Here is a 24,556-nt window from a genome sequence, read left to right as displayed (position 1 = left end):
AGCCAAGCCCTTCGTTTAAAACAACTCCAAAGGTGTAAAAAAAAAAAAAAAAAAGTTGTCCGGAAGAACAGCTTGTCTGGCTTTCATTCTTGCAGCTTAAGCTAATCAATTTTCAAGTTTCCTCATGGACTTGGTAATTTCCATTTCGATCCATCTTCCAGATAGCAGTCAGGTATAATATACTACTAGCACCTGCTGCTTTCTGTGCTGACCCAGGCTCCGAGCCACTGGGAGTCCAGCAGGGGGGTGAAATCCACCCCTTCTTATCTCAATGCAGGGATGAGCAGATTTCCACCCTTACTGCTCCAGTAGTTAAGAAGCTCTGAGCATCATTGCACAAGAAAGACAACCTTGGCTAAGGTCATACAATTATCTTACCAGGCCCCCCTCAGAGCTCTCCATGCACTCTTCTAAGTGTCCAGGAATAGCCCAGTAGGACAGCTGACTTAGGGTGACATGTCCATCTCATCACCCACATAACATTATGCCTCATTAACAGAATGAAAATGCTTGCTATACATCATTATACAAAGCACTAGCTGAACAGAGTACACAAAGATGGGTAAGGCTTTGTTTCTTAAAAACCAGTCTGAGTTGTGTATAGATGAAGATGCTCTTTTGCTTGTAATATCAAAGTAACACACATGCATATGCACTGAGCACATTCCAGGAACTGTTCGGTTTCTTTCCCTATCTCGCTTAACCCTCACAGCCATCAGTTAAGCTCGATGCACTTATTATAACCATTGTACACAGAAGAAACTGAGGGAGATGAAACACTCCATCCAAGGTCATGTAGCCAGTAAGTCACAAATCATTTTTAAAGTCTGGGTATGTCCCTCTGCACGTTAACCGTACACCCCTCCACCATGCCCATAGGAACTGCTGTCACACAGCCGTCCTTACACTATGTCCACTGTCTGTATTCATAGCTTAAAAGTAATACCCTCCTTGGCAGAAAATGTATCCTTTCATCTATTTTATCTTATCTGAACTCAATAAATACCTACGAGGATGGAGAAATACATTGTGATATCCCATCTGATTCAAGGCCATGTAATACATCTCCTTTTAGTCAATCCATTTAACTCAGGCAACCTCAGAACATAAAGGAAGCTTGGGAGCTTGTGTTTGGACATGCTTCTGTTCCTCTGAGAAACCCCTTCACCTCCACAGTCTACAGATTTCCAAGGAAGACCTTGAGATGGCCAATGAGGAATTGTAGCGTGCTGTTTCCTATGCATCCAGGAAGACATGAAAGCAATTACAAATTGCTTAGCAGATGATGCAGAATATTAGAGATGAAGAGCCTGGCTGTGAGCACATGCACCAGGGAAATCCTGCTATGTGATTCTTTTTTATTTTCCAGTTCAGCACTTTATGCTAACAGTATCCTACTAGCACGGCACTGAATACTATCAAAAATGATCGAGCATAGAAAGTGAAAATTTCAAAATGTTAACTACATAGAAGAAAGCATGGTCTCGGATGCACGATAGAGTTGTATTCTATGTTCTAATAACCTCAGGAAAGGAACTTCAAAGGCTGAACCCCAACCTGTTTCTGCAAAGGAGATGATAATTGTATCTGAGGCCTGTGCATATATGAAGTTATTTGACGTATCTGTCACACAGAAATTGTTCCTTGTACTAAGTGATAACCTGTTAGTAACAGTAATAATTGTGGGCAACCCTGTGGAATTAGGTATTAGGCTGCCACCTGCGGTGTCAGCATGTCAGTCAGGTACTGATCCAAATCCTGAGGCACAACTTCTGATCCTGCTCCATGCAGTGTGCCCTGGAAAGCAAATGGTCCAAGTGTTTGGGTCCTGGTACTCACATGGGAGATTCAGAGCAGCTCCAGGCTCTTGCCGTTAGCCTGCTGCACCAAAGCCATAGCTATCATGTAGGTCTCATCCCCAAGATACCTCATTATGTATATGGAAAACACTTCTGGTCCCAAGCATTTTGGATATAGGATATTTAACTGTTCCTTGCCCATTAGCCTAGGAACATGCCTCATGATGACCCTATGAAAAATTGTCACTGTTTATGTAACTAGCCCACTTTATTTTCTCTTTGTGAAACCTGAGATGTTCTTACTTGGTGATGGGAACATCTGTTAGGAAGTTTTCCCACCTCACTTGGCAATATTCTCACCTTTTGCAACACCATGGCTCATTTCTTTAATTCACTCCAGATAAATTTACAAGTCAAATTTTAAAATATATGCACTCTGATGTATTTTGTCATCTTCTCCACAAACTTAAACCTACAAGATTGCCTTTTCTCCTAACATCTTGTAAAAGTCATCGAATGCATCCATGATTCATCTTCCTCAGTCAAATGTTATCAAATGTTCAAGGACTGTCTGCCTCTAAGCTTCTTTCAGATAACACAATTGTGTTTATGCCTTTTGCAGCTTTGAATGCAAAATATTCTCTCCTAGCTTCTTCATTCTTTTCTTCCTCTTGGTGGAAGGAGGGGGAGAGGAGAGCCATCTAAAATTTAGTGATGTTTTTAAAAAGTATGTGATTTTCTGTGGGGTTGGTTGGTTTTTTTTTTTTTTTGATTATTGATGATGCACTTATTTGAAAAGTAGAGAGACAGAGAAAGGGAAAGGAGAGAGAAAGAGAAAAAAATAGGTGTTCCATCAGCTGGTACACTCTCCAAATGGGCCTCTGCCGGTCAGGAGCTTTCCTAGGCAGATTAGTAGAGCTGGGTCACAACCACAGCAGCAAGAGTAACCCAGCACTCCTGCTCCGGCCGTAGGCACCACAAGCAGTGGCTTAATGTGTGGTGACACAATGTTGATCCATTTTGATTTTCTTCCTATTTCCACATATTTGATAAGAATTAACATACATTTTAAGCCAAAGTAAGGATTATTTCAACTTTGTAGTTTGTCCCTTTGTAGACTGTTGGACAATACATAATTTTTTGAGGTACATATCCACAGAAATAAGCCAACTATCTTAAGATACAGTGTCAACTCACACATTTGAATGGAGTTTCACATGTGGAAAAAAGTATCCAAATTAAAATCTTAGTGATGGTATTTGTTCAGTAGAAACTCACGTGATAAAAATCAGATGTAAAAGCCATAGATAAAAAGAAAATCATAATGAGATAATGTTTATTTTGTGAAACTGACCAAAAGGTTAGGGGTCAGTTTTCTCATTTGCCTTTCCCAGAAATCTACTAATAATTTCCTTCACCAAAATATGCTTGAAAGTTGACAACAAGAACATCATAAGAGAAATTTGTCAAACCTTAAAATGCCAAAAGTAACAACTGCATAACATATGCTGTTAAAAAATCTACCACTAGTCATTTCTCATAAAATCTATGATGTACTTTACATAACTACAAAAACGCTGACATCTCAGCAGGGCCACTCCAGCATGAATGCAAGCACAAAGAGACAAAAAGAGATACACCTGGATTGGGTGTTTTGTGTTTTTTTTTTGTCTGAGGAGAAAGCTGTCATTCAATTCATGTCATTCTCATTTGCAGATAAACTCGATTTCTGCATCATGTGACTTAGTGACATCACATTTTCGTGCACGGGACTATTGAATTCCCTAATGATGTTCTGATTTCCTTAACAATGAACACCAGTGAACTTTCCCTTAGGCAAACCAGATGGAAACGAAATTGTTTCTGCAAAATGAACAATTTGTGAAATCTTGGCAAATTGAATTCCAAATAGACTTAGAGATGATCGTGACTTTCTCAGTAACTCAGCCACAGTATGCGATGCATTTAATAGCTACATGGACAATACACTAATTAGTTACATAACCTTTACACGGGAATGAATGAGCAGAGAAGATCATCACTGAAAAGGTAAAAGTCAAACTGGAAAATGGTATGCAGAGGGGACTGTGTGAAGGAAGTACACAATTAATGTGTAAGGTATTCACATAGTGCCCTGACCTAAGCTCTCTTTAGCCCATTTTATGAAGGAGGTATCTAAAGTTAAGCAAATTTCTTCATATTACTCCATCATCAGTCATACATACAGCCAAGATAAATATCCTAACTTGAAATTCCTATCTGCACGCCCCTGATGACTGCTCCACAGACTCGCCTACCTGAGAAGTGAATTGAAAGGACTCGGAAATCTCTTTTCCTTCACCCCAATCTGATCCTATTCTTTTCCCATCTTTAATCCTGGTTGTTTCCCTGGTGGTTTGATACAATGTCCTTTACATTTCTACTCTCCCAGAAACCTTCATCGCCAAAATTCTACTTTGCTATTTTTTCCTAAGAAACCTAAATTAGATCTTAACTCTACAAAAGGTATTCAGTTTCAGCTAGACACTATGTTACTGTGACTACTGCACAGAAAAGCTTTGGATTTGTTTCCTTGTAGTCTTGACCAGTTGACAACAAGGATAACTAAGAATTGTCATTTCCTCTGTCTTTCTCATGGTAAGACGCACGCTCCCTTGACCTGTTAACTCCATATTGACTTTCAGTGTTATGGCAGACACTGAATATGGCAAAGATGATTGCATTGCAGCACTTGTTGGATGAAAAGGCAGGTAAGGGATTGGCGATGGTGTAACATTACAAGTGCTATACTCAGTTTTGGAAGGTGTTATAGAAATACCAAGGATAAAAAGGCCACACTCCACCGAGCACAGCCAAGGAAAGACTCAGTAAAGTGGGGACAGCGAGACATCACCAAAGTCAAGAGAAAAACAGAGCGGAGGGAATCCCATCAGAAGAGAAAGCAGAATGCTTTTGTAAGGTTTGAGGGCCCGGCAGCACTCTCCAGCACAGGCAAGGCCAGGTCTGCTGGGTGGTGTGGGAGTGCTTTCATGTCATGACACTTCTGTTACCTTAGCGTATTTCTTTGTGAAATATTTTTGTGATCTCTTTTTGTATCTATTGCCTTTGTCCTCTCTCTGGCATCATCATCCTAGGCCATCTTTGTGTTTTCAAAAAAACTTTCCAAGGGCAATCACCCCTTGGCATTAAAAGAACACATAGTGTTTCACCTGGACCCTTCTATGTCTCCCAGCTTAACTCTTCCTGCACATAAAGGTCAAGAGAGCCAGAAGTAGTCACAAAGCTATTCTAATTTATGTCTTGTGTACTCGCCTTCACACTTCTCACCCCCATCTTCCCTTTCCAACAGTGCCATCCTCACCTCTGGATGGCATTCTTGCCCTACCGAGTAACAGCAGACACCATGCCAATCCCTTGCAGGCTCATCAGCCTCTCTCTTGGCTTCATGAAATTGCAATCTGCATCTGAGTTTTGATCATGTTTGTCTTAAAAATGCCACAGCCTCACAACAAATTGTTTTCCCTAGATCTGTGAGATTTAAGACTGGTTCCTTTAAAATATCCCCTCTCTGTCCCTGATTTAATCCCTCTACTTTCTCAGATTCTCCTTTAACATTTTTTTTTCTGAAACTTGGATTTCTCCCAGATTGCTGGTTATTTTGGTGGGTTTTTTTTTACTCCTTCCTGTTCTGTGGTTTTCTGTGGGTTCCTCTTTATTGCCACCGTCTTCTCTGTTATTCTGCACTCTGCACACACCTTGGGTGGCGTTCTTCCTTTCCTCTATAAAAACCACCTTCTCTAGGACTTTGATCTTAATTGACTGGCCTGCAGCACCTGCAGATGCATTTAAAAGCAACACATGTGTGACACTGATAGTATTCTCCTTCACACACCATCCCCAGCAAGCTTCCCTCTGGCAGCCTTCTTGAAGGGGTCATCTAACCAGAATACATCTTGCTTTTTTGCTAACTCCTTACTCCCCCATCCTATCCTCCCCTCGCCTTGCCCTTCTCTGAACTATCCCTCCTGCAGTCCCTACTCATGCGATTCAGGCAAGCACAGACAGGACATCACAGGCTTTTCAAGCAAATGCCAGAATCGCTTCTGTTCTGGACCGTGAAGCAACTTCAAAAAGTTCATGGAATCTAGAATTAAAAGACAACATGAGGGGACCAACTTTGATGAGCAGGAGGTTATGCCACTGCTTGCTACTTCAGCATCCCATCTAGGAGCACGGGTTCGAGTCCCAGCTGCTCCACTTAAACTTCCGCTCCCTTTCATGTAGCCGGAAGGCAATGGAAGATTGACTCCAACCACCCCATGGAGACCTTTGTGGAGGCTCCTGTCTTTGGCCTGACCCAGTCCCAGCCATTGTGTCCATTTTGAAAGAGAACCAGTAGTCAGTGTGCTCTGTCGCCTTTTTTCTCTGCTTTTCAAATAGAAAGGAAAGAGAGAGAGAAAAGGAAGGGAAGAAGAGAGGGGGAAAAAAGGCATCATTCATTGTCCATGACCTTTATGTAAAAGCAGCTATTCAGTGGCACAGCTTTCTACTTGAGCTCTCCACTGTTCTTCCTGGAGGGTTTCAGGATGCCAGGGAGTGGCGCCCACAGCTCTGTCTGAAGGACGCACGCAGCCGCTGTCTGACTTGCTGAGGAGAGCAGTGCAGCACGGCGTGCTATTCTCAGTACGATGTGCAAAGCCTATCTGTTTCCTCTGTCATCTCAGATTCACATCAAACTCTTTATTTCTATGGATTTGAATAGCTACAAATATATCTCCTGGGATCTTCGCAGGTGAAGTAGTAATTACACTCCCCCCACGGAGTCCCTTGACAGGCAACAGCTCTTATCCCTCCTGAAACAGATCCACACAGGGAACTCGCCAGTCCCTCCTCTTCTCCCCCTCCTGATAGCCACATTGCTCAGCTGTCCTTATCTGTTCCCTTCCTTCCATCCTCTTTCTGGAGGAAGATAAGGAAGAAAGTAAAGATCCAAGTAGCTTTTGTCCTTTCTTAAGTGTCTTTTCTTTGCCTTATGTCTGCCTCTGTTCTCTCCCACCGCCTCACATCTCCAACCTCAAGTATTGTGCTGTTTTATTTTTCCCTCTATCTTTATTTCAATGCTCTCATTTGCTTTGAGTGGACCTCGGAGTCAGTTCAAACCAGACATGGAAGAGCCAGGCCTGGCTTCCCTAGCATCCCTAAGGCTACTCCCGTATAGTCTTCCTCTCCTCGCCAGCTCCCGTGCGGCTTGCTTTAATCTGTACCTCAGTTTTTGGGTTGCTTTTCTTTTGGGCCACATTGTCGCCATTTCTCAGATGCTCTCCTTGAGACGGCCACTGGCAGAATTCAGGTCTTCTGAGTATTCATGCTCTTCCCTAGGATTCATCGTCCCTGGCAAGCAGCAGACACACCCTCCAGGCACGGTGCCATCTCAGAATCATGAGGGCATGGCCAGTCCCTCCAGGGTGTCCTCTGTGGTTACACCACCTTGGAGGCAGAAGAATCACCCTGAGTTCTGAGTGTTCTCTGCCAAGACTCCACTTCCCCCAGAATACCCACTCAAATTGATTTAGAATATATCATTAAATATAGCTATGGGGTGCCAGAACTTCAGGATACGAAGTTTCTGCCATCGTCAGGTACGATTAGTAAAATGCCATCCGGCTCTGTCAGGAAGCCTCTGCATAAATCATTCACACCCAGGCCTCTGCCACTAGAGATGACATTTGTCAGTGTCAAAAGCTACAAACAATGCCTTCCAAGAATTATCTGCCACTATTTCTCATGAATGCTCAGTATCAAGGGTCCACTTTGCGGCATATGTCTCTACATCGGATACAACTGCATGCACCAAATCAACCTCGTTATTTACTTAGACATATCGCTCACATTTCAAAAATTACTTGGGATCCATATTTACATTAAACAAGAGGATAACACTGGTACAAACGATGTAAATCACTGTCTGGAAGAAGTTACTTCACACCACGGACTCAAGACCAAAGGAAAAAACGAAAAATGAAACATTTGACATTGGATTTGAACCAGAAAACCAAGGGCATGTGACTGACAAAGGGAGAGTGCTGAAGTGAGGGATCAACTTGCTAGCAGTGGACACCTTCCACAAATTCTGCTCCATCATTTATCTTCTCCTGCACATGCCCTTATTGATCATTTATCTGAATGCACAGTTAGCCCCCTACTAACTAAAGCAGACCCCAAGCTGTGAGGGTATACCCTTCATCTTCCCTATTTTTGTCCATTTCCAATCACTCACTTGAATCTTCCATAATCCAAGAAATTGCCCCCTAAAATGTGATACTGTGATAAATGCTGTATCACCCATTAGGGGGCAAACCAGTGTTTCATATTTTAAAGGTCTCCTGGAGAGCTAAAGCTTTGGCCAAAGAGAATAAATGGTAGAATTTCAGCACTCCATCACACTACAGCATGAGGACTCATTTCATAAAAGCATTTTGGAATTCCCTTTCCTCTATACTCTACTCAAAGTTCAGGTATATAATTGTACCCAACAATTCCTCTGCTTTTTCTACAATATTGTTTCCTAACACATGTCTCTATAAGGGCATTTTGGATTTTTATTTTGAATTTTTGTTTGTTATCACAGCATCAGATGATTTTCTTATGAGTAATGCTAAGTTTTAGTCATCCATTGTTCCTAATACTTTGCAATTTGGCTGACATATGAAAAGTACAAAATAAGGGTTTTATAAGCTGAATTAATGATATATATGAATAAGCTTTGTTCAGTCTTTTGCAAAGCACATATTAAAATCAATCACTAATCACATTTCAGAAAACAGTATTTTGAATTCACTCACATATTTGTATTAATTATGTCACACGAGGCTACAGTCATAAGTAGACCTGACCATGTAATAAGTCTTCAAAGGAAAATTCTATTTCTTGCTCACCTATTAAGGCAAAGTGGTCCCAGACTGTCACATAGGCCTCTGCTTTATTGAAACATCAGACATCTTATCCAGATGAACCTCAGTCATCAATCTGAAGCCATTGTCACAGACATAGAAAACAAGAAAAAAGAACCATGCAAGGAAGTTTGGAGGCTTGCACATAGAAACATAGAAGTGGCTCACAACACTCTGCTCACATTCTGTTGGCTAGAAGGCAGTACCAAGACCACATCAAATTACAAGGAGGGCAGTGAAAGTACTGTATGCAGAAAGCAGACAATGGGTGCTGATCAGTAGCTGGCAGTATCTTTCACAGTAGAGTTGTCGAGAAACATGTTCGTTGTTTGGTTTTTGAAAACTATTTTCTCCTACTACCAAATATTATACATGTAAGTTAAAGGGTACAATATATATGAGATACTGTGTGTGCGTGTAGTCTGTGCACTGTGTACACATGTGATATATGAGACGCCCAAGTTCACAAGTGTCACACTATTAATATATTACTGCAAACTCATAGATACTTCAAGTGATAAAGTCACCAAGCATGTGGTCTACATTCAGAGTACATACATATTCTCTAAATAACTGACCCTTAAGATGAAGTCCAAAAGATGAAAAAAAAGACACTGTGGCAGAGGTTAGAGTGTGTCAAGAAAAGGGAACAAAAAATATTCAAAGATATAAAAATGACTTTGACCATGATAGTATGACAGTGATAGGAATGATGACAGCTTAACCCGTTTGGTATTTTTTGGTATTTTTTAAAATCAGAACCCATAGAAGTTGATGCTCAGTGACAATGCCCAGTTTCCTTGCTTGAGCAAGTAATGAAATTCTGATAGCATTTTTTAACACAGAGTTAACCAACTTAGAAAGATCATAAATCCTACTTTATAAATTTTATCCTTAAAACATTGAAGGATTTACATGTGAAATTGTGTCTTGAGACCATCTTGCCCTATTGTACATGAAGATCATTCCTAGTTCATTCTTTAGTTCCCTTTGTCAACCCAGGTAATAGCTCTTCCAGGACACACATGTTCACCTCTTTTCTCCCTGCAATATACATTAGGTCTGATTAAGTGAAGAGAGCCAGAGAATATGTCTTAAATTATTTTTGCATGGCAAACACACTAGTTTTAAAATAACATGTATGTGTAGTGATTTAAAAATACTGATAATGATTTTGGAGGGGATTGTTCCTCCAGATAAAGTCCCCTTCCTAAGTTCTGTTGCTAGACTTTGGAAAGTTTCGTTCTTCTTCTAACATAGTATTTGTACTACCTCTCTAGTTTGGTCAGTACAACAATTAAGTATGCAGTAGCCTAGATAAGGCTGTGAGAGTGAACACAAAGTTACAAGATTACATAGTGTCCTCACAAAATAAGTGTTCAAGGACGTAGCATCCATTCTCATGTACCTGACCAACTTAGTACACATTTGTGAGCAAGGCTAGATCCAGTCTTTTTAGCCTGCGTACATGCACAGCATCAGTTCACACTGTGACCATCTGGTCTATTAGCGGTAAATACCAATTTGGCAAATACTTCAGGGGAATGAGAGTATTTGTGGGACTATAATAAATTTGAAAAATATTACCACCCAATGGATATATTTAAAGCTCTGCATTCTCCTATTATAATTTTAAAAGACTGCTTTTAACTGTAAGACATCTTTGGAATTAGGCAAACTTAGAAATTTTTCAGATTGCATTTGTTTATTCACAACCCAAACTCAGAGGAAAGCCATCTACTCATCAGAAAATCTATTGCTGAGTCAGCGCATCAAACACTGTGATTAATGTAAATGGAATATGTACTTTTAAAGGACTGGTGTTATGATAGAGCAATGCCTGAAACCCCATACTAATCTGTCAGTTTGAGTCCTATCTTCTGAGCCTTCAATCTGGCTTCCTGCTAACGTGCCTGGTGAGAGCCGAGGAAGATGGCTCTGCTATCCAGGTACTTGGGTCTCTGCTATCCACATGAGAGACCTTCACACAGATTTCCATTCTTGACTTTGCCTGGCCTTGCACTAGTTATTTTGACTGTTTGGAAAGTAAACCAGCAGATGAAAAACTTGTATGTCTCCCTGTCTGTCTGTCTCTTTGTCTCTCTCTCCATCTCTCTGTATTTCCACCTTTTAAATACATGTATTTTTTTTTAAATCGGTCTATAAAATGTCACATCATTCTCTCAACTCAGGTACCATTATGAAACTCATTCACAAGTATATTGTTTATATAAATTAAGTCCCATTTGCAAATGCTACTAAAATGAACTCCTTTTGACACACAAAAAATACATGATGTTCTACAAAACACATATTCATATTTAATCCTGCTTTATTTTTCCATTGTCAATGGCCTCTAATAGCTGTCATGCATTGCAAAAAGTAAACTTATAGCTGTAATTATCTATTAAATCATTAATTTGTATCTGCTCTATTCAATAGTTCCTTTCAAAAAATGGGATTATCAAGCTGCTTAGAACAAAGGATTTTCTGATTGTCAGCCCCATATTCTCCCAGAGCAGGTGAATTTGACTGAATCTCACAGTTGGAACTTTCTAACTCTAACTGGCAGTTTCCACCGAGTGATCAAGGCCACTGGCTAAAATAAATTATACATACAGCCGAAATTCCTAATAGTAATAAGGCCCCTTTGTGAGATAATCATACCAGCAAAAGCACTCATCTGTCAGCTGCAACTCTACACGGTTTTGAAATTATCTTATAAAAACTACACTCCAGAAATGTTCTCATTTCTACATTCATGATGGGACTAATATGGCAAGATGTAATAGTATGAGGCACATTGAAGAAGCACCAAAGAAATTAATTAGTGAACTTGTTGATTAAGCTGGATACACTTTTGGTACAGCACACAGTCTGCTTACAAAGCATAAGACTGCTGAGCTTCTCCGTCCACACCTTTCTTCTTGCATTCCATTGGCTGAGAAGAAATTGCAAGGATAAATGCCTATTAGAATTGTTAGGCACTGGGGCCCCGCGCGGTGGCGCAGTGGTTAGGGTCCTCGCTTTACACTGCCCGGGATCCCATATGGGCGCCGGTTCTATCCCGGCAGCCCCGCTTCCCTTCCAGCTCCCTGCCTGTGGCCTGGGAAAGCAGTCCAGGACGGCCCAAAGCTTTGGGACCCTGCACCCGCGTGGGAGACCCGGAAGAGGCTCCTGGCTTCGGACCGGCATAGTATCGGCCCGTTGCGCTCACTTGGGGAGTGAATCATGGGACGGAAGATCTTCCTCTCTGTATATCCGCCTTTCCAATAGAAAAAATAATAAAAATAAATCTTTAAAAAAAAGAATTGTTAGGGACGTGCTTTATGCTCCATATAGAATGCAGACTGAGTTTCTTATTTTATTTTTTATTTTATGATACAATTCCTTCCCTAAATTCTCTCCTCCCTTCACCGATTTCCACTATCTTATTAAAATAGTATAGTACTTCATAAGCTGTCATAAGTCCATCATTCTGCTATCTAAGTGTATCCTGACATTGCAGGTTTGGACAATGGCAGACAGCCCAGCACACTATTGTCAAAATCTATTTAACAGTTTCATTGGGAGGTCCATCTTTGATTTGGAAATAGAGATACATACTGCATTGTGTCTCCACATCTGGATATGACAGTTTCTATTGCAGTTATTATACATTGCCTTAGATGAAAAGCCATAGAACAAAATCAACAGGAAAAATAACTAGAAAATTAACAAAATATGAAGTTAAATAACATGTTACTGAATAACCTATGTGTCAGTGAGGAAATGGAAAAGAAAAATCAAAGACATTCTTGAAGAAAACGATGCTCCTCTATGACTTACGAGTCAGTGAGGAAATTTTTAAAGACTTTTTTGAATAATAACAAAAACAAAAATACCAAAACCCATGATATATAGCACAAACAGTATTGAAAGGGCTATTGATCTTGTAATTTGCATAAAGGTTGCCTTCAATCAGAGAACATATGATATTTGTCTTTTGGGGATTGATTTATGTCACTGAGCATAACGGTCTCTAGTTGGGACCATTTGGTCGCAAATGGTAAAATTTCATTCTTTTTCATGGCTGAGTAGTATTCCACAGAGTAGAGATAGCACAGTATCTTCATCTGCTCCTCTTTGGACGGGCATCTGAATTGTTTCCATGCCTTTTTTTTTAAGATTTATTTATTTCATTACAAAGTCAGATATACAGAGAGGAGGAGAGACAGAGAGGAAGATCTTCCATCCAATGATTCACTCCCCAAGTGAGCCGCAACAGCTGGTGCTGTGCCAATCCAAAACCAGGAACCAGGAACCTCTTCCGGGTATCCCACACGGGTGCAGAGTCCCAAGGCTTTGGGCTGTCCTCTACTGCTTTCCCAGGTCACAAGCAGGGAGCTGGATGGGAAATGGAGCTGCCGGTATTAGAACCGGCACCCATATGGGATCCCGGGGTGTTCAAGGCAAGGACTTTAGCCACTAGGCCACGCCACCGGGCCCTCCATGTCTTTTCTATTGTAGATTGTGCTTCTATAAATACAGGATTACAGATCCCCTTTTCATATGCATATTTCATTTCCTTTGGATATATTCCCAGCAGTGGGATAGCTGGGTCACATGGCAGATCTATTTTCAGTTCTCTTAGCATGCTCCATGCTGCCTTCCATAATGGTTGTACTAATCTACACTTCCACCAACAGTGAAGGAAGGTACCTTACTTCCTACATCCATGCCAGTGGGTGTTGTCAGTAGAGTTCTGAATGTAGGTCAGTCTCACTGGAGTTAGGTAGAGCCACAATTTGGCTTTCATTTGCATTTCCCTGACAGCTAGAGAACCTGAGCATTTTTTTCATATGTCTATTATCCATTTGAATTCATCCTTTTGAAAAATGTTTGTTCATTTCCTTTGCCCATTTCTTCACAGGGTTTTTTCTTAAAGATTAGCATTAATTTGATTAGGACAAGCGAATGAAGGTATTATTGATCAGCTCCCTGACTGAAAACATTTGGTAATGGGCAGGGACATCATTCTTGGTGAGGTAGAGGTTGCTGTGGAAAAGACCCCAAATCTCACCACTTTTACAACTACTGTGTTTATTGTTCTGACCATCAAGAGAAATGATAAGTTGCTATGTATCCTTATTAAAGTGCTGGTTCAAGTCCTAGCTGTCCTGCTTCCAATCCACCCTCCTGCTAATGAGCTACAGAAAGCAGTGCAAGATGTCTCAAGTGCTCGTGTCCGTGTCACCCGTGTGGGACACCATGATGAAGTTCCAGGTTCCTGGCTGTGGCCTGGCCTGAGCCATTACAGCAGTTCTGAGAGTGAACAACTAGGAGACCTATTTCTCTCCCTCCCTCCCTCCCTCCCTCTCTCCCTCTCTCCCTCACCTCCCAGTCTTCCTCTCCTTCTTTATGCCTCTAAAAACATAAATCTTTAAAAGAAATATGGTAGTTATGCATGATAGCTCATAAATGAGTTCACCCTTCTCAGCACCTCGCTGAGCTCAGGAAACCTATCCAGCTGGAACTCCTCACATCCAGTGCCTGGGGAACTCAAGATTATAAAATCTCACTTTTGTGGTTTCAATCCATAATGCCTCTGAAGACCTATTCCAGTTCCAGAGTTCCCAAAAGGATCAGCTAAGTCTTTGATGTGACTACATCACATCCCAATGGCTCTGCCTATGCAATCCTGCTTCTCTCATTCCCCAGTAGGGACTGACCTAGAAAACACACCCCAGCAAGCCTACCAGTACGTATCTGTCTAGCCTGCTTCCTCAAGAAAAAGGAAATGTTGGAAAGAGGATGCTGAGACCACCAACCTGACTATATTCAACTAAAGGGAATCTGCATGTATCAATTCAACAGGCACAAAAGGACAGTGTTCTGTGCCTAATGTCATGCTAATGCTAGCAGTGCATTAGTAACCAATCTAAGTCACTTCTCTCATGGATCCTGTGTTCTGGCCCCAAAAGCCTAAACTTAATAGAACTATGTATTACTCTAAATTGGGGGATGCTGAAGGGCTCAAAGTAGGGCTGCCCCAGAATTACATTTCCATTTTTTTAAATCATTCTTTGACATGAAGAAACCACTAGAGCTGCTAGGAGGCTATCACAGAGACCTGGGCAGGGAGTAAGGGTGACCTGCACTGAAGGCTGTCCTGGCCTTCCTGAACTGATAGGTTTCTCCCAGGGCTCCAACCAGTGTACTCTGGAACAAATCAACATGATGGCTTGCCCTGCTCGAACTGCAGTGTAGCCCTATATATTTGCAGGGATGTGATAGATTTAAAATATATTCTTAAAGACTCAGGAAGTAGCAGAACAGGTTCTTCTGGGTCTCCCCCATGGGTGACAGGGGCCCAGACAATTGGACCATCTACCACTGCTTTCCTGGGCCCTTGACAGCAGAAAGGGGAGCATCTGCACTGGAGCCCTAGAGGGACACCAGTAGCTTTTCAGACTGCAGTTTTACCTGTCATGCCAGGCACCAAGAGTGCCTTTGACAAACTCTTTATACTCCACATCCCTTAGGCTCGGGAATTTTCCCTGCCATCCATCCTCCTACACCCTCTTCCCCCAGCCTGTTTTCCCCTATATTGTAACAACAGATCAGTCCCTCAGCAACCGTACAAGTCCATCATTCTGTTATTGAATGCCTTGTATTCTCCATCACAGTATCCCCCAGAAAAGAAAGCCTTGTTAAAAATTAGAAAATCTTGGGTTCTAGAACTTTAGGAAGCACAATGTTTAATATTAGATGCTTACATATTTCTATCCAAACCCTCTTCCTTCCAAACTAACATATCAAAACCATTAGAGCTGGATATCAAACTGCCTAACACAATCAGATCATTGATATTCTATGCATGTCACAAGAAGTGCAGTAAAATCTTCAAATACGAAAACAGGACTCTAGCAATAGTACTTCTCTTCCTAATTACAGAAGTTCAGTAGAAGACCTCACCAAGGAAAATGTAATATTTGTTTCCAACGATTCATTTTGAGTCCTTAAATCCAAGCTGTGACTATCGTGCAAATCGGATGATCTCAAGTCTGTTTCAGCTGTGATAGGATCCACAGGCCCACCATGCACACCCCTGCTGCACGTGGCTTCAGGGCCTCCCATGATCTACATTCCAGCCCTTTATCACATGGACTTCAGGTTCCCATAGCATTCAGAACATGCAACATATGCAGCAATCATGTTGGTCCGTGTCTGAAATCCAGCAAGGCTTCACACCCTCCAATAATTGGAGAAAGTTCCTTGGCTCTCTAACTTCTACTTTGGGAAAAATATTAATTCTAATATTTGAAACATCAGGGAAGCCATATTCTTAGGCCTGAGACAGCTACAACTCACAATTTTTTTAATCCAACATGACAAAGGTTTATGAAAATTTTTCTGAAAATAAGAAATACAAAAATTCTCAATTCCAATAAGGGTACAAATTTTAGAAAAGGGGGGAAAAATGACTAAATTTCAAACAAGTTGCAGAAACACCAGTAAGCAATTTTTAATTTTAAAAAATTAATGAATTATAAAAAAAAAGATACTCAGAAGCACTACAAAATGTTGTGGAAAGGAAATAAAATATATCATTTAGTCCAAAAAAATTTCAATACTAAGAAAATCTTACCCAAAAAATTGCATGAATTTCAAAAATTCTGCATCATTCCTCTCTTAATTCTATTATCTATGAACTTCTTGAAGTTTATATTTAATCTGGCAAACCAATTTTGATAGCTTGATGAGCAAATTTTTGAGTGTTAAAATCTCAATTAGTGCATTAAACGTAGCTCTATAAACAAAGTAAGCACGTTCCATATGTCTTTTTCACAAATTTGTCCCCATCCTGTCACCTTAAAACCACAGGTAATTTCACATATTTCTCCTACTTAATCTTCAAATGCTATAAAGGCTGTCACCTCAAGCTAAATTACAGGCAATTGTTTTTAAAATTCCCTATCATAATGTTGAAGAATTAAATGCTACTGGGAGGAATAAATTGTGACATTTATTCAAAAACAGTTGAGATGATCCTTAAATTAATCAAAGGGTGAGATTATGGCCCACAGAGGGAGGTGTTATTTAAGAGAGCCTGGTCATTTCTGACATGACTCATCAGAAGGGTTAGAGTAACCCGTTCTTGCACCACAGAGTTCCTCAAGAAGGAGACTGTATGGAAGAGACAGAACCCTTCCAAAAGAAGGCTCTTAATGAGCATATTCAGCAGCAATTTTGCTTATTTCCATTTCTCTTGTCTCAGAAAGTCCCAATGACTTGGTCCACATTGTACATTCCTTTCTGTGATTTTGCCTCCCACTCTGTTTTCAAAGACTGTGAGAGTAATTGATGCCACCAGGCTCTCCTGATGAGTACATTAATTCCTAGGGTGAGCAGGAACATCAGGTGAATTTGGCACATTAGATAACAGGAAGGAGTTACTTCTATACTAATGGAAGGGAGCGCTGACCCAGTTCTTTCAAAATAGGGATATTATCTAAAGTTTCCATTCATTCACGTTTTGAAAATGTGTGCAAAGTGGCAATTTCAGTCAAGATCCTGTTTTCAGGGAGTTAGCAACCATGTGGCTGAATGAAGATATGGCCACAAAGGGAAAAAAGTTGTTAGTAATATGATAGGATTCTATGAGAGACTTAAGAAATGGGGTCTTAAACAGATCAAAAGGTTCCAAAAAGAACATTGCTTAAACACAAACAGGTACACTTCCTTGCTCTCTCTTTTTCAATATATTACTTCTCTCCTATATATGTCACCCTATTTTGGAAAGATGCATAAAATAAGCATTCCCCCCCAAAAAAGGGTTACATACTTACATTTCCTGGGGTTTATCTGATAAAGCCACCACCTACAGAGCCAGCATCCCACATGGGTGTCATTTGGATTTTCAGCTGTTCCACTTCTGGACCAGCCACAGGCTAATGTACCTGGAAAACAGGACAATGGCCCATATCCTTGGGCCCCTACATCTAGGTAGGATATCCAGAAGAAGGAGGTCCTAGCTTCGGACCAGCCCAGCTTTAGCCATTGTGGCCATTTAGGAGTAAACCAGCAGATAGAAGATGGAAATCTGCTTCTTTGTCTCTTGCTCTTTTGTAACTCTGCCCCTCAAATAAATAAATCCTTTTTTAAAAATCTAGTCTTACATTTTCTTACCTTGTTAAATTATATCTGGGTAGTTATTTCTACACTGGATACTCTGGCTTATTAGCACACATGTCAACTTAACTGCATAAGGCAAAATTAAGTCTTTGTAACAGATCCTTAGGGTAGGGCCTTCTATGTTAGACAGCTATGCAGGAGTCAGACCAAAGCGTTCCCTTCACTAGCATCAGAATTCACACGTGGTCAGGGGCGTGGTAGGGAGGAAGCACTCAAAAATGAACCTGAGTGCCTAGTAGCTAACTCCTTATTTAAAAAACAGTGTAGAGCCTCTACTGTTGGAGAGCACTAAAAACTCCTCTCTCAGGCACACAAACTTATAAATACAAATGCAGTTCAGCTCACAGTAAGAACCTGATTCCTTATTAATACTGCCAAAACAGACAACACTTAGAACTGATACAAACTTTACACTGTTAGAAAGTTTAAATCATTCTGAACTTTACATCAGTTGCTCAAAGTTGCCTGGCTTGGGGATCACTGAATGCTATAGGGTTCTAAAGGATGATACCAATGAGATAACACGAGGAGCTAGGAGACACTTTGCCGTATTGCTATGCATTTAGTTTTATAGCCTGATGGTCAGAGTCTGAGAGTTTTCAGGATAAAGAAAAAGAAAGTCAGGCCTCACTCGTAAAAATATAAAAATGTACTTTGTTGTGTTTCAGCTACTAGAAATTCTAAATACCTCAATTAAATTTAAATGAATGCAAATACAGATCATTTTCGTTAAAAACATAAGCATAGAGCATTAAATATAATATGATCCAAATATAAAAAGACAAAAATTTAGGTAGGTTGATTCTACCAAGGAAGTGTTAGGTTCTCTTTGTAGTGATCTAATAAAATTATGAAATTTTTCGAAGAGTCAAAGCTCTCTGGAAAAGTCATCTTTGCCTCATTTCCTCTACCACTGAATTATAGATACATCCTGATGAATGTTAAAATATAAATGGTTTTTGGGGGGAAATTGATGGTCTTTTTAAAAAGCTTCTCACTGTTGGAGGGGCATGGTGTTTGACACAGTGGTTAAGATAACATCAGAGTGCAAGACCTGGTTTCCTGACTTTTAATTCAGCTTCCTGCTGTTGTGTACCTTAAAAGGCAGTAGATGGTTGGGTCCTCCACCAATCAGAAGATGACCTGGGAGGAGTTCTGGGTTACTGGCTTTGATCTGATCCTGATCTGACAGGTGTTTGGGGAGTGAACCAGCACATGGAATTCCATCAACCAACTTTCCTCCCTCTCTTTTTCTAATTTTCTCCTTTTCAAGTAATAGTTTTATTTTTTTAAATTACTTTTGATCATTCTTGATGATGTCTTAGTGCACAAAAGACTACTGCATAAATGCCAATAGACCTGAAAGCTCTCAAAATGGAACTGTCACAATCTTCCTGTTGACTTTAAAATGTTTGTTAGCAGACTATATTCTCTTTCATTTGTGAAATAGCTAATATGTTCTTTCTTGTTTTTGTAGCAAGAGAAACTGGGTGATATCTGCTTCTCACTTCGCTATGTACCAACTGCTGGAAAACTGACCGTTGTTATCCTGGAGGCAAAGAACCTGAAGAAGATGGACGTGGGTGGCTTATCGGGTGAGTCTGTGTTGTTTACGGATTTGCAGAAGTGCTGTTTCACTGTGGATACTGAATGCATAACACCCCTGCTGTGACTCCCCACTTTTTAATTGATCACAGCCCTCTTTCCTATGGAGCCAAGAAGCAGCCTCAGAATTATCCCTACACAGGGCACCACAGGAAGCCATTCTCAATTTATTGGAATTGGCATACAAGATGAAATCTAGTTTCTTTCTTCATAGCCAAATGATCAGTTGCCATTTCTAGGATACTGAAAACTGAAAATGTTTGCTTTTCTTCTGAAGTTAATTCTCATGGCAGATTCCTTTGAGGTTTGTTTTTTTTTTTTTTTCATAGTTCACCCAGAATACAAAGAAAGAAAAATTCTGAGGCTCAATAGATAGTTGATAGCCTAATGTTGTTCTTGGAATACTATTTTGTTAAAGACAATATTTCAAATGCATCTCAATGGTGATTGTTTCAGAGTGATGCTCCATGATACATTTAATTCCACAGCTTGTGATGGAGACTGGGAAGCCTTACCGATTCAAACCTTTTTTTTCATAATTCCGTAGGCAAAAATGGTTAGTAAAGAATATTCCTCCCCAATAGTAAAGTCAGTTCAAGGTTGTCACTTCCACAGTTGAACACAATTTTTCTTTTTCTGCATGATTAAATCAATTACAGTTTTAATTTCCCAGTGAATTATTAAAGTAAAAGGGATTTCCTTGACATGCCACAAGGACATCAAGAACAGACTGTGGCTGTCAGTGTGGCTGTGGAATGCCTAACTGACGTGGCCATTACTCAGTGTTTTTCTCAACAGTAACAACTGCAAACTTCTGACAACCACACTAATGCAGCACAGTGGGTTTCTAGTCTAGAGCATAGCTATTAAGAGCTGCTAACGTTCAGTTTCCACTTACTGACCCACTCAAGTTTGTCAGATTCTCCTTGTCACCTGAGTTTTTCTTGATATATACATTGCCTGAAGGAGCCATACTGATTGCTTCATGTCACCAAGACCCTATTTTACCTACACACAGCTTTTGTCACCTAGTAACATAAAAGAAAATTTAAGGCAATGAGTATAAGTTCTTCTAAAATGCAGAGAATATTTAACATGCTTCCATCTGGAAAACTTGCAGAGAATTTTAATTATAATTACAGCGCATTTCCTGATGACTGAGTATTCTGGAACCACTTTACAAGTGGTTAACCCTGCCCTTTCCTATGGTTCGGTAGCCAAGTACAATCGCATACAGCTTCACATCATCTATCACATGGTCCACTCCAAATTTCAATGCCAAACATCCTCTCCCACCCCAGTGTAGCACGCCCACTCCTCCTCAATCAACTTGTACCCTTCAGCAGAGCTCTAGGACACCTTCATCCTAAAATGAAAAAAGCTTCAGGGATGTTTCTTTGTCCTGGCATCTTGCAAGGTCCTGGAAACGAGTTGCCCTGATCACTGATAGATTGTTCAGAAAGAGACATTCTGCAGTTCCTGTCGCTCCCTTTCCTCTCTTCACCATCCATCCTTATCTAGTGCTATCACAGGGGCATTTTCAGAACTTGGCTGAGGGAATGTCAGCTGCTCAGGGTGTATGTGGTTTACAGTCATATTCATGACTGTGCCACTATTAGGTATCCCAGCAAAGCAAGAGCATCTGGAATAATCTTAACCCATTGTACAGACAAACTTAGCACAGTGACATGAAGAGAGAGTCAGAGATCATATCTAATCAAATACTTATGATTTTATGCTTTTCTAAAGAAACGCAGCAAAATTATATTAGCCATAGGACTCAAACAACCTGACTTCATCCCTGAATTTGAATTACCTGGTTTGACTTTATTATATTTTAGCTAAGTATAAATATCAGTGAAAATCCCTAATTTTAAGGGCTCCCTGGTGCTTGTATAATTAAATTATTAATAGTCTTGTCTCTTAGGTCTACATTATATAGATGCTTTCAGACTATGTCTTACCATAATTTCTAATCTTTTTACTTCAGAGTACAGAGACAGAAAGAGCAAAGTAGATGGAGACATTCAGTCCTCTTATTCACTCCCTAACAGGCTCCTAACTGTTAGGGTGGAAGCAGACTAAAGCCAGAAACCCCCGAACCCTGTTTTGGTCTCTTATATAGATAGTTGGTCTCCAGCTGGCTGCCATTTAGGGTGCGTTCACAGGAAGCTACATCAGAAGTGGAGCAGTGAATTACTGAAGTGTAAGTAATTTCTCCTGGATATGCCACAAGGATGTCAAAAATTAGATTAGAACACAGGTACTCCAAGGTGAGTACACACATGCCCAAGAAGCATCTTCATTGTGCCATCAAATCCCTTTCTAATCAAACTGCCCCACATACTCTGCTCTAAACAGACGCTGTAACTTGCTGCCTCCATGCCTTGTCTGTGTTTAGTCCCTTACCTGGAATTCACTTTTCTTCCAACAGTGTCTAGCTAACTCCTGTCCATCCTTTGATCTAACTGAAGTATTTTCTCCTCCATTCATTCCCAAGTAATTATTGCATCTGAGTCACACCTTAACTTGAGTACTAAGTTTACAATGAAGAACGAGTTAGCTCCAAGTCCCTAACCTCATGCAGCCTGCATTGCAATGTGGAGAGACAGACAAGAAGATCAGTAAGAACTGCATACAGCATTCCAAGAAGTGACAGGTGCTCTGGGGGAGTAAATGAAGGAAGTGGGGTAAGGAATTTGTAAGACTATTTTTTAAATGGAGAGGTCATGGAAAGATTGTGTAGAATATATACTGGCAATAGCCTGGAAGAGGAGAGGAACTAAGCCACAGGGTCATAAGGGGAGACAGAGTATCTTAGGTGATGTTACTCCGTGACGCATTCTCTGTCCCATCCCAGTTGAACAAATCTTTGTCTTTTTTAAATGCCACGAGCAGTTTGTTTACACCGCTCAAACATCACGCCTCTCTCTCACTAGCTGTGTTCTGTATTTTTGTCTCCCACAATGCTTGCACTGACTGGTAACACTAAGCATAGCTGCAGAATGAATAATGAATTATTTACAAAGGAGCTGGAGCCTGAAAAAACAAGTCTTGCATTTCAAATCTGTTTAACCTACTTGCCATTAAAACAACTTTAAGCACTTGAATGGTCTCAAAGTAAGTTGACCTATGTACCAGGAGACGACAATTATGTAACAAGGTCATTCCAGGTAATTCAAATGGCAAAATGCACATTTGCTGGAAATTGGTAGGTAATTAGAACCAGAGCAGATTGTTTTTGCTGGGGTTTAAACCCCAGTGACCACTACTAAACTGCTTTAGATCAGATGAGGTATCCATCTCTGCTCTGCCTCAGTTGTGTCATCTATTAAGTGGATGTAATGTGAGCACATTGTTGATGAGCTTATACAAGAAATAAATTAAAGCTCAAGGAGTAGCCCTGAGTACTCAACAAATATATACATATTTGTAAGATTTATTCATTTATTTTGAAAATTTGAATTATAGAGAGATCTTCTGTTCCCTGGTTCACTAACCAGATGGCTGCAACAGCCAGCACTCAACAGACCAACCTAGGAGCCAAGCTGAATGGCATCAGACCAGCCAGTGGGGATATTTTCTGCTTTTCCCAGGCCATTAGCAGGGAGTTGGATCAGAAGTGGAGCAGCTAGGATATGAACCAGCTCCCATATGTTAGATTGGCATCACAGGCAATAGCTTTATCCACTGCAAAACAACACCAGACCCGTTCATCAAATACTCTCATCATTTTCTTTTAGCTTTATCACATCTTGGGCTGAATGTACAAAATGAAGGATTCAACTGATTCAACTAGGTAAATGTTCATCTGTTTGATGAGATCGGCTGATCAGTTTATGCAAAGCTATCAGTAGGCCTGTAACTTTGAACAACAACAACAAAAAAAATAGAGAACTAGGGTATGGAGTCAATAAAAAAATGAACAGGAAATTAAAAATAACATTTTCTGACTGCCCTTCAGCAGAGTGAGCTTCCTTCCTGCAGTGTTAATTCAAAATGCCCTGCACATTTTCCTCTATCATAATTCCACACATCAAAAGATGCAAATAGCAGCCCTTCATATCTTACCATGACAAGCTTAACTAGACAATTCACATCTCTACAATAGATTTGTACTTGCTTTCTCAAGTGCTTGTGAGCAGAGGAAAAGATTTCGGCATCTAGCTATTGTATTGAGCACTTGAGTCCTGAAAGCTGCAGAACTGCTCCTCGTGAACAAATTAGTGCATGGATTAGGAGCAGCTTTTTGTTTGTTTTGTTTTCAGTGCTTCGACGCAATCCTTCTGCCCAGTGCTCATGCCTCCATTCTTTCACTGTATTTCACACAGCCTTTGTTTGGAACAATCATCCCATCAGGTTAATTTGTAAAAATCACAGGAGACAACGAATAAGCCCAAGAAACCAAAGGCCTTGGAAACACTGACATTCTCAAAGATGTGAAATTATTATGTTTCATAGTCCTGAGATATAATTTGAATAGACTTGGAAGTGATGATAGGTTGAAATTTCAAAGCTATCTGGAAAAATTTTTACTTTTCAAGTTAAATCTGGGAATTGGCTATTAAAAAGTTACATTATCTGATATGGGATGCATTCTAATTTAGAAATGCTTGCATAACTTAGTTTATCATGGGGTCCCAATGAGTCCTGTGAGGTAGGCTGTGAAGGTGGTGTTCATTTTCTGATGAGATAGTGAATAATGTACATCAACAATCTTCCCTTATGTCATATACTGACACCGAAAGCCACCTGGTTAACAGGACTGAAGTTCAGGTTCCTGATACCCCAGAGAGTATTACCTCCCAATACAGCACTCAACCTTCGCCACGTGTCACTTTAAAGATGGGAAGACACTGACTCCCCAGTTGTCATGTGTGGAAGTACCTCCCCTTCTCTGGAGCTGAAACTTTGAAAGATGAGGCCCTCAGAGGAAATGTAGGCTTCCAAGCTTGTTGGAGTAGATGGGTCCAGGAGCACAGCAGATAAAACTCCGACTTGGTTCTCCCACGTCCTATACTGGGT

General features: G+C 40.4%; 1 protein-coding gene across 1 annotated transcript in view; it reads left to right on the top strand.

Moving 5' to 3' along the window:
* SYT1 (synaptotagmin 1) overlaps nt 1–24,556 on the top strand; it is a 399,219-nt gene that overhangs the window by 279,468 nt on the left and 95,195 nt on the right. The window contains exon 13 of the mRNA XM_040981245.1: nt 19,404–19,521. Within this exon, the coding sequence (XP_040837179.1) occupies nt 19,404–19,521 (118 nt within the window). The remainder of the gene's footprint in view (nt 1–19,403; nt 19,522–24,556) is intronic.

This window comes from Ochotona curzoniae, unplaced genomic scaffold (assembly GCF_017591425.1).
Source record: "Ochotona curzoniae isolate NIBS_2020 unplaced genomic scaffold, NIBS_Ocur_1.0 contig_1014, whole genome shotgun sequence".
NCBI lineage: Eukaryota > Metazoa > Chordata > Mammalia > Lagomorpha > Ochotonidae > Ochotona > Ochotona curzoniae.
The sequence above is the reverse complement of the archived record's forward strand: the minus strand, read 5'-3'. Positions and strand labels throughout refer to the sequence as shown.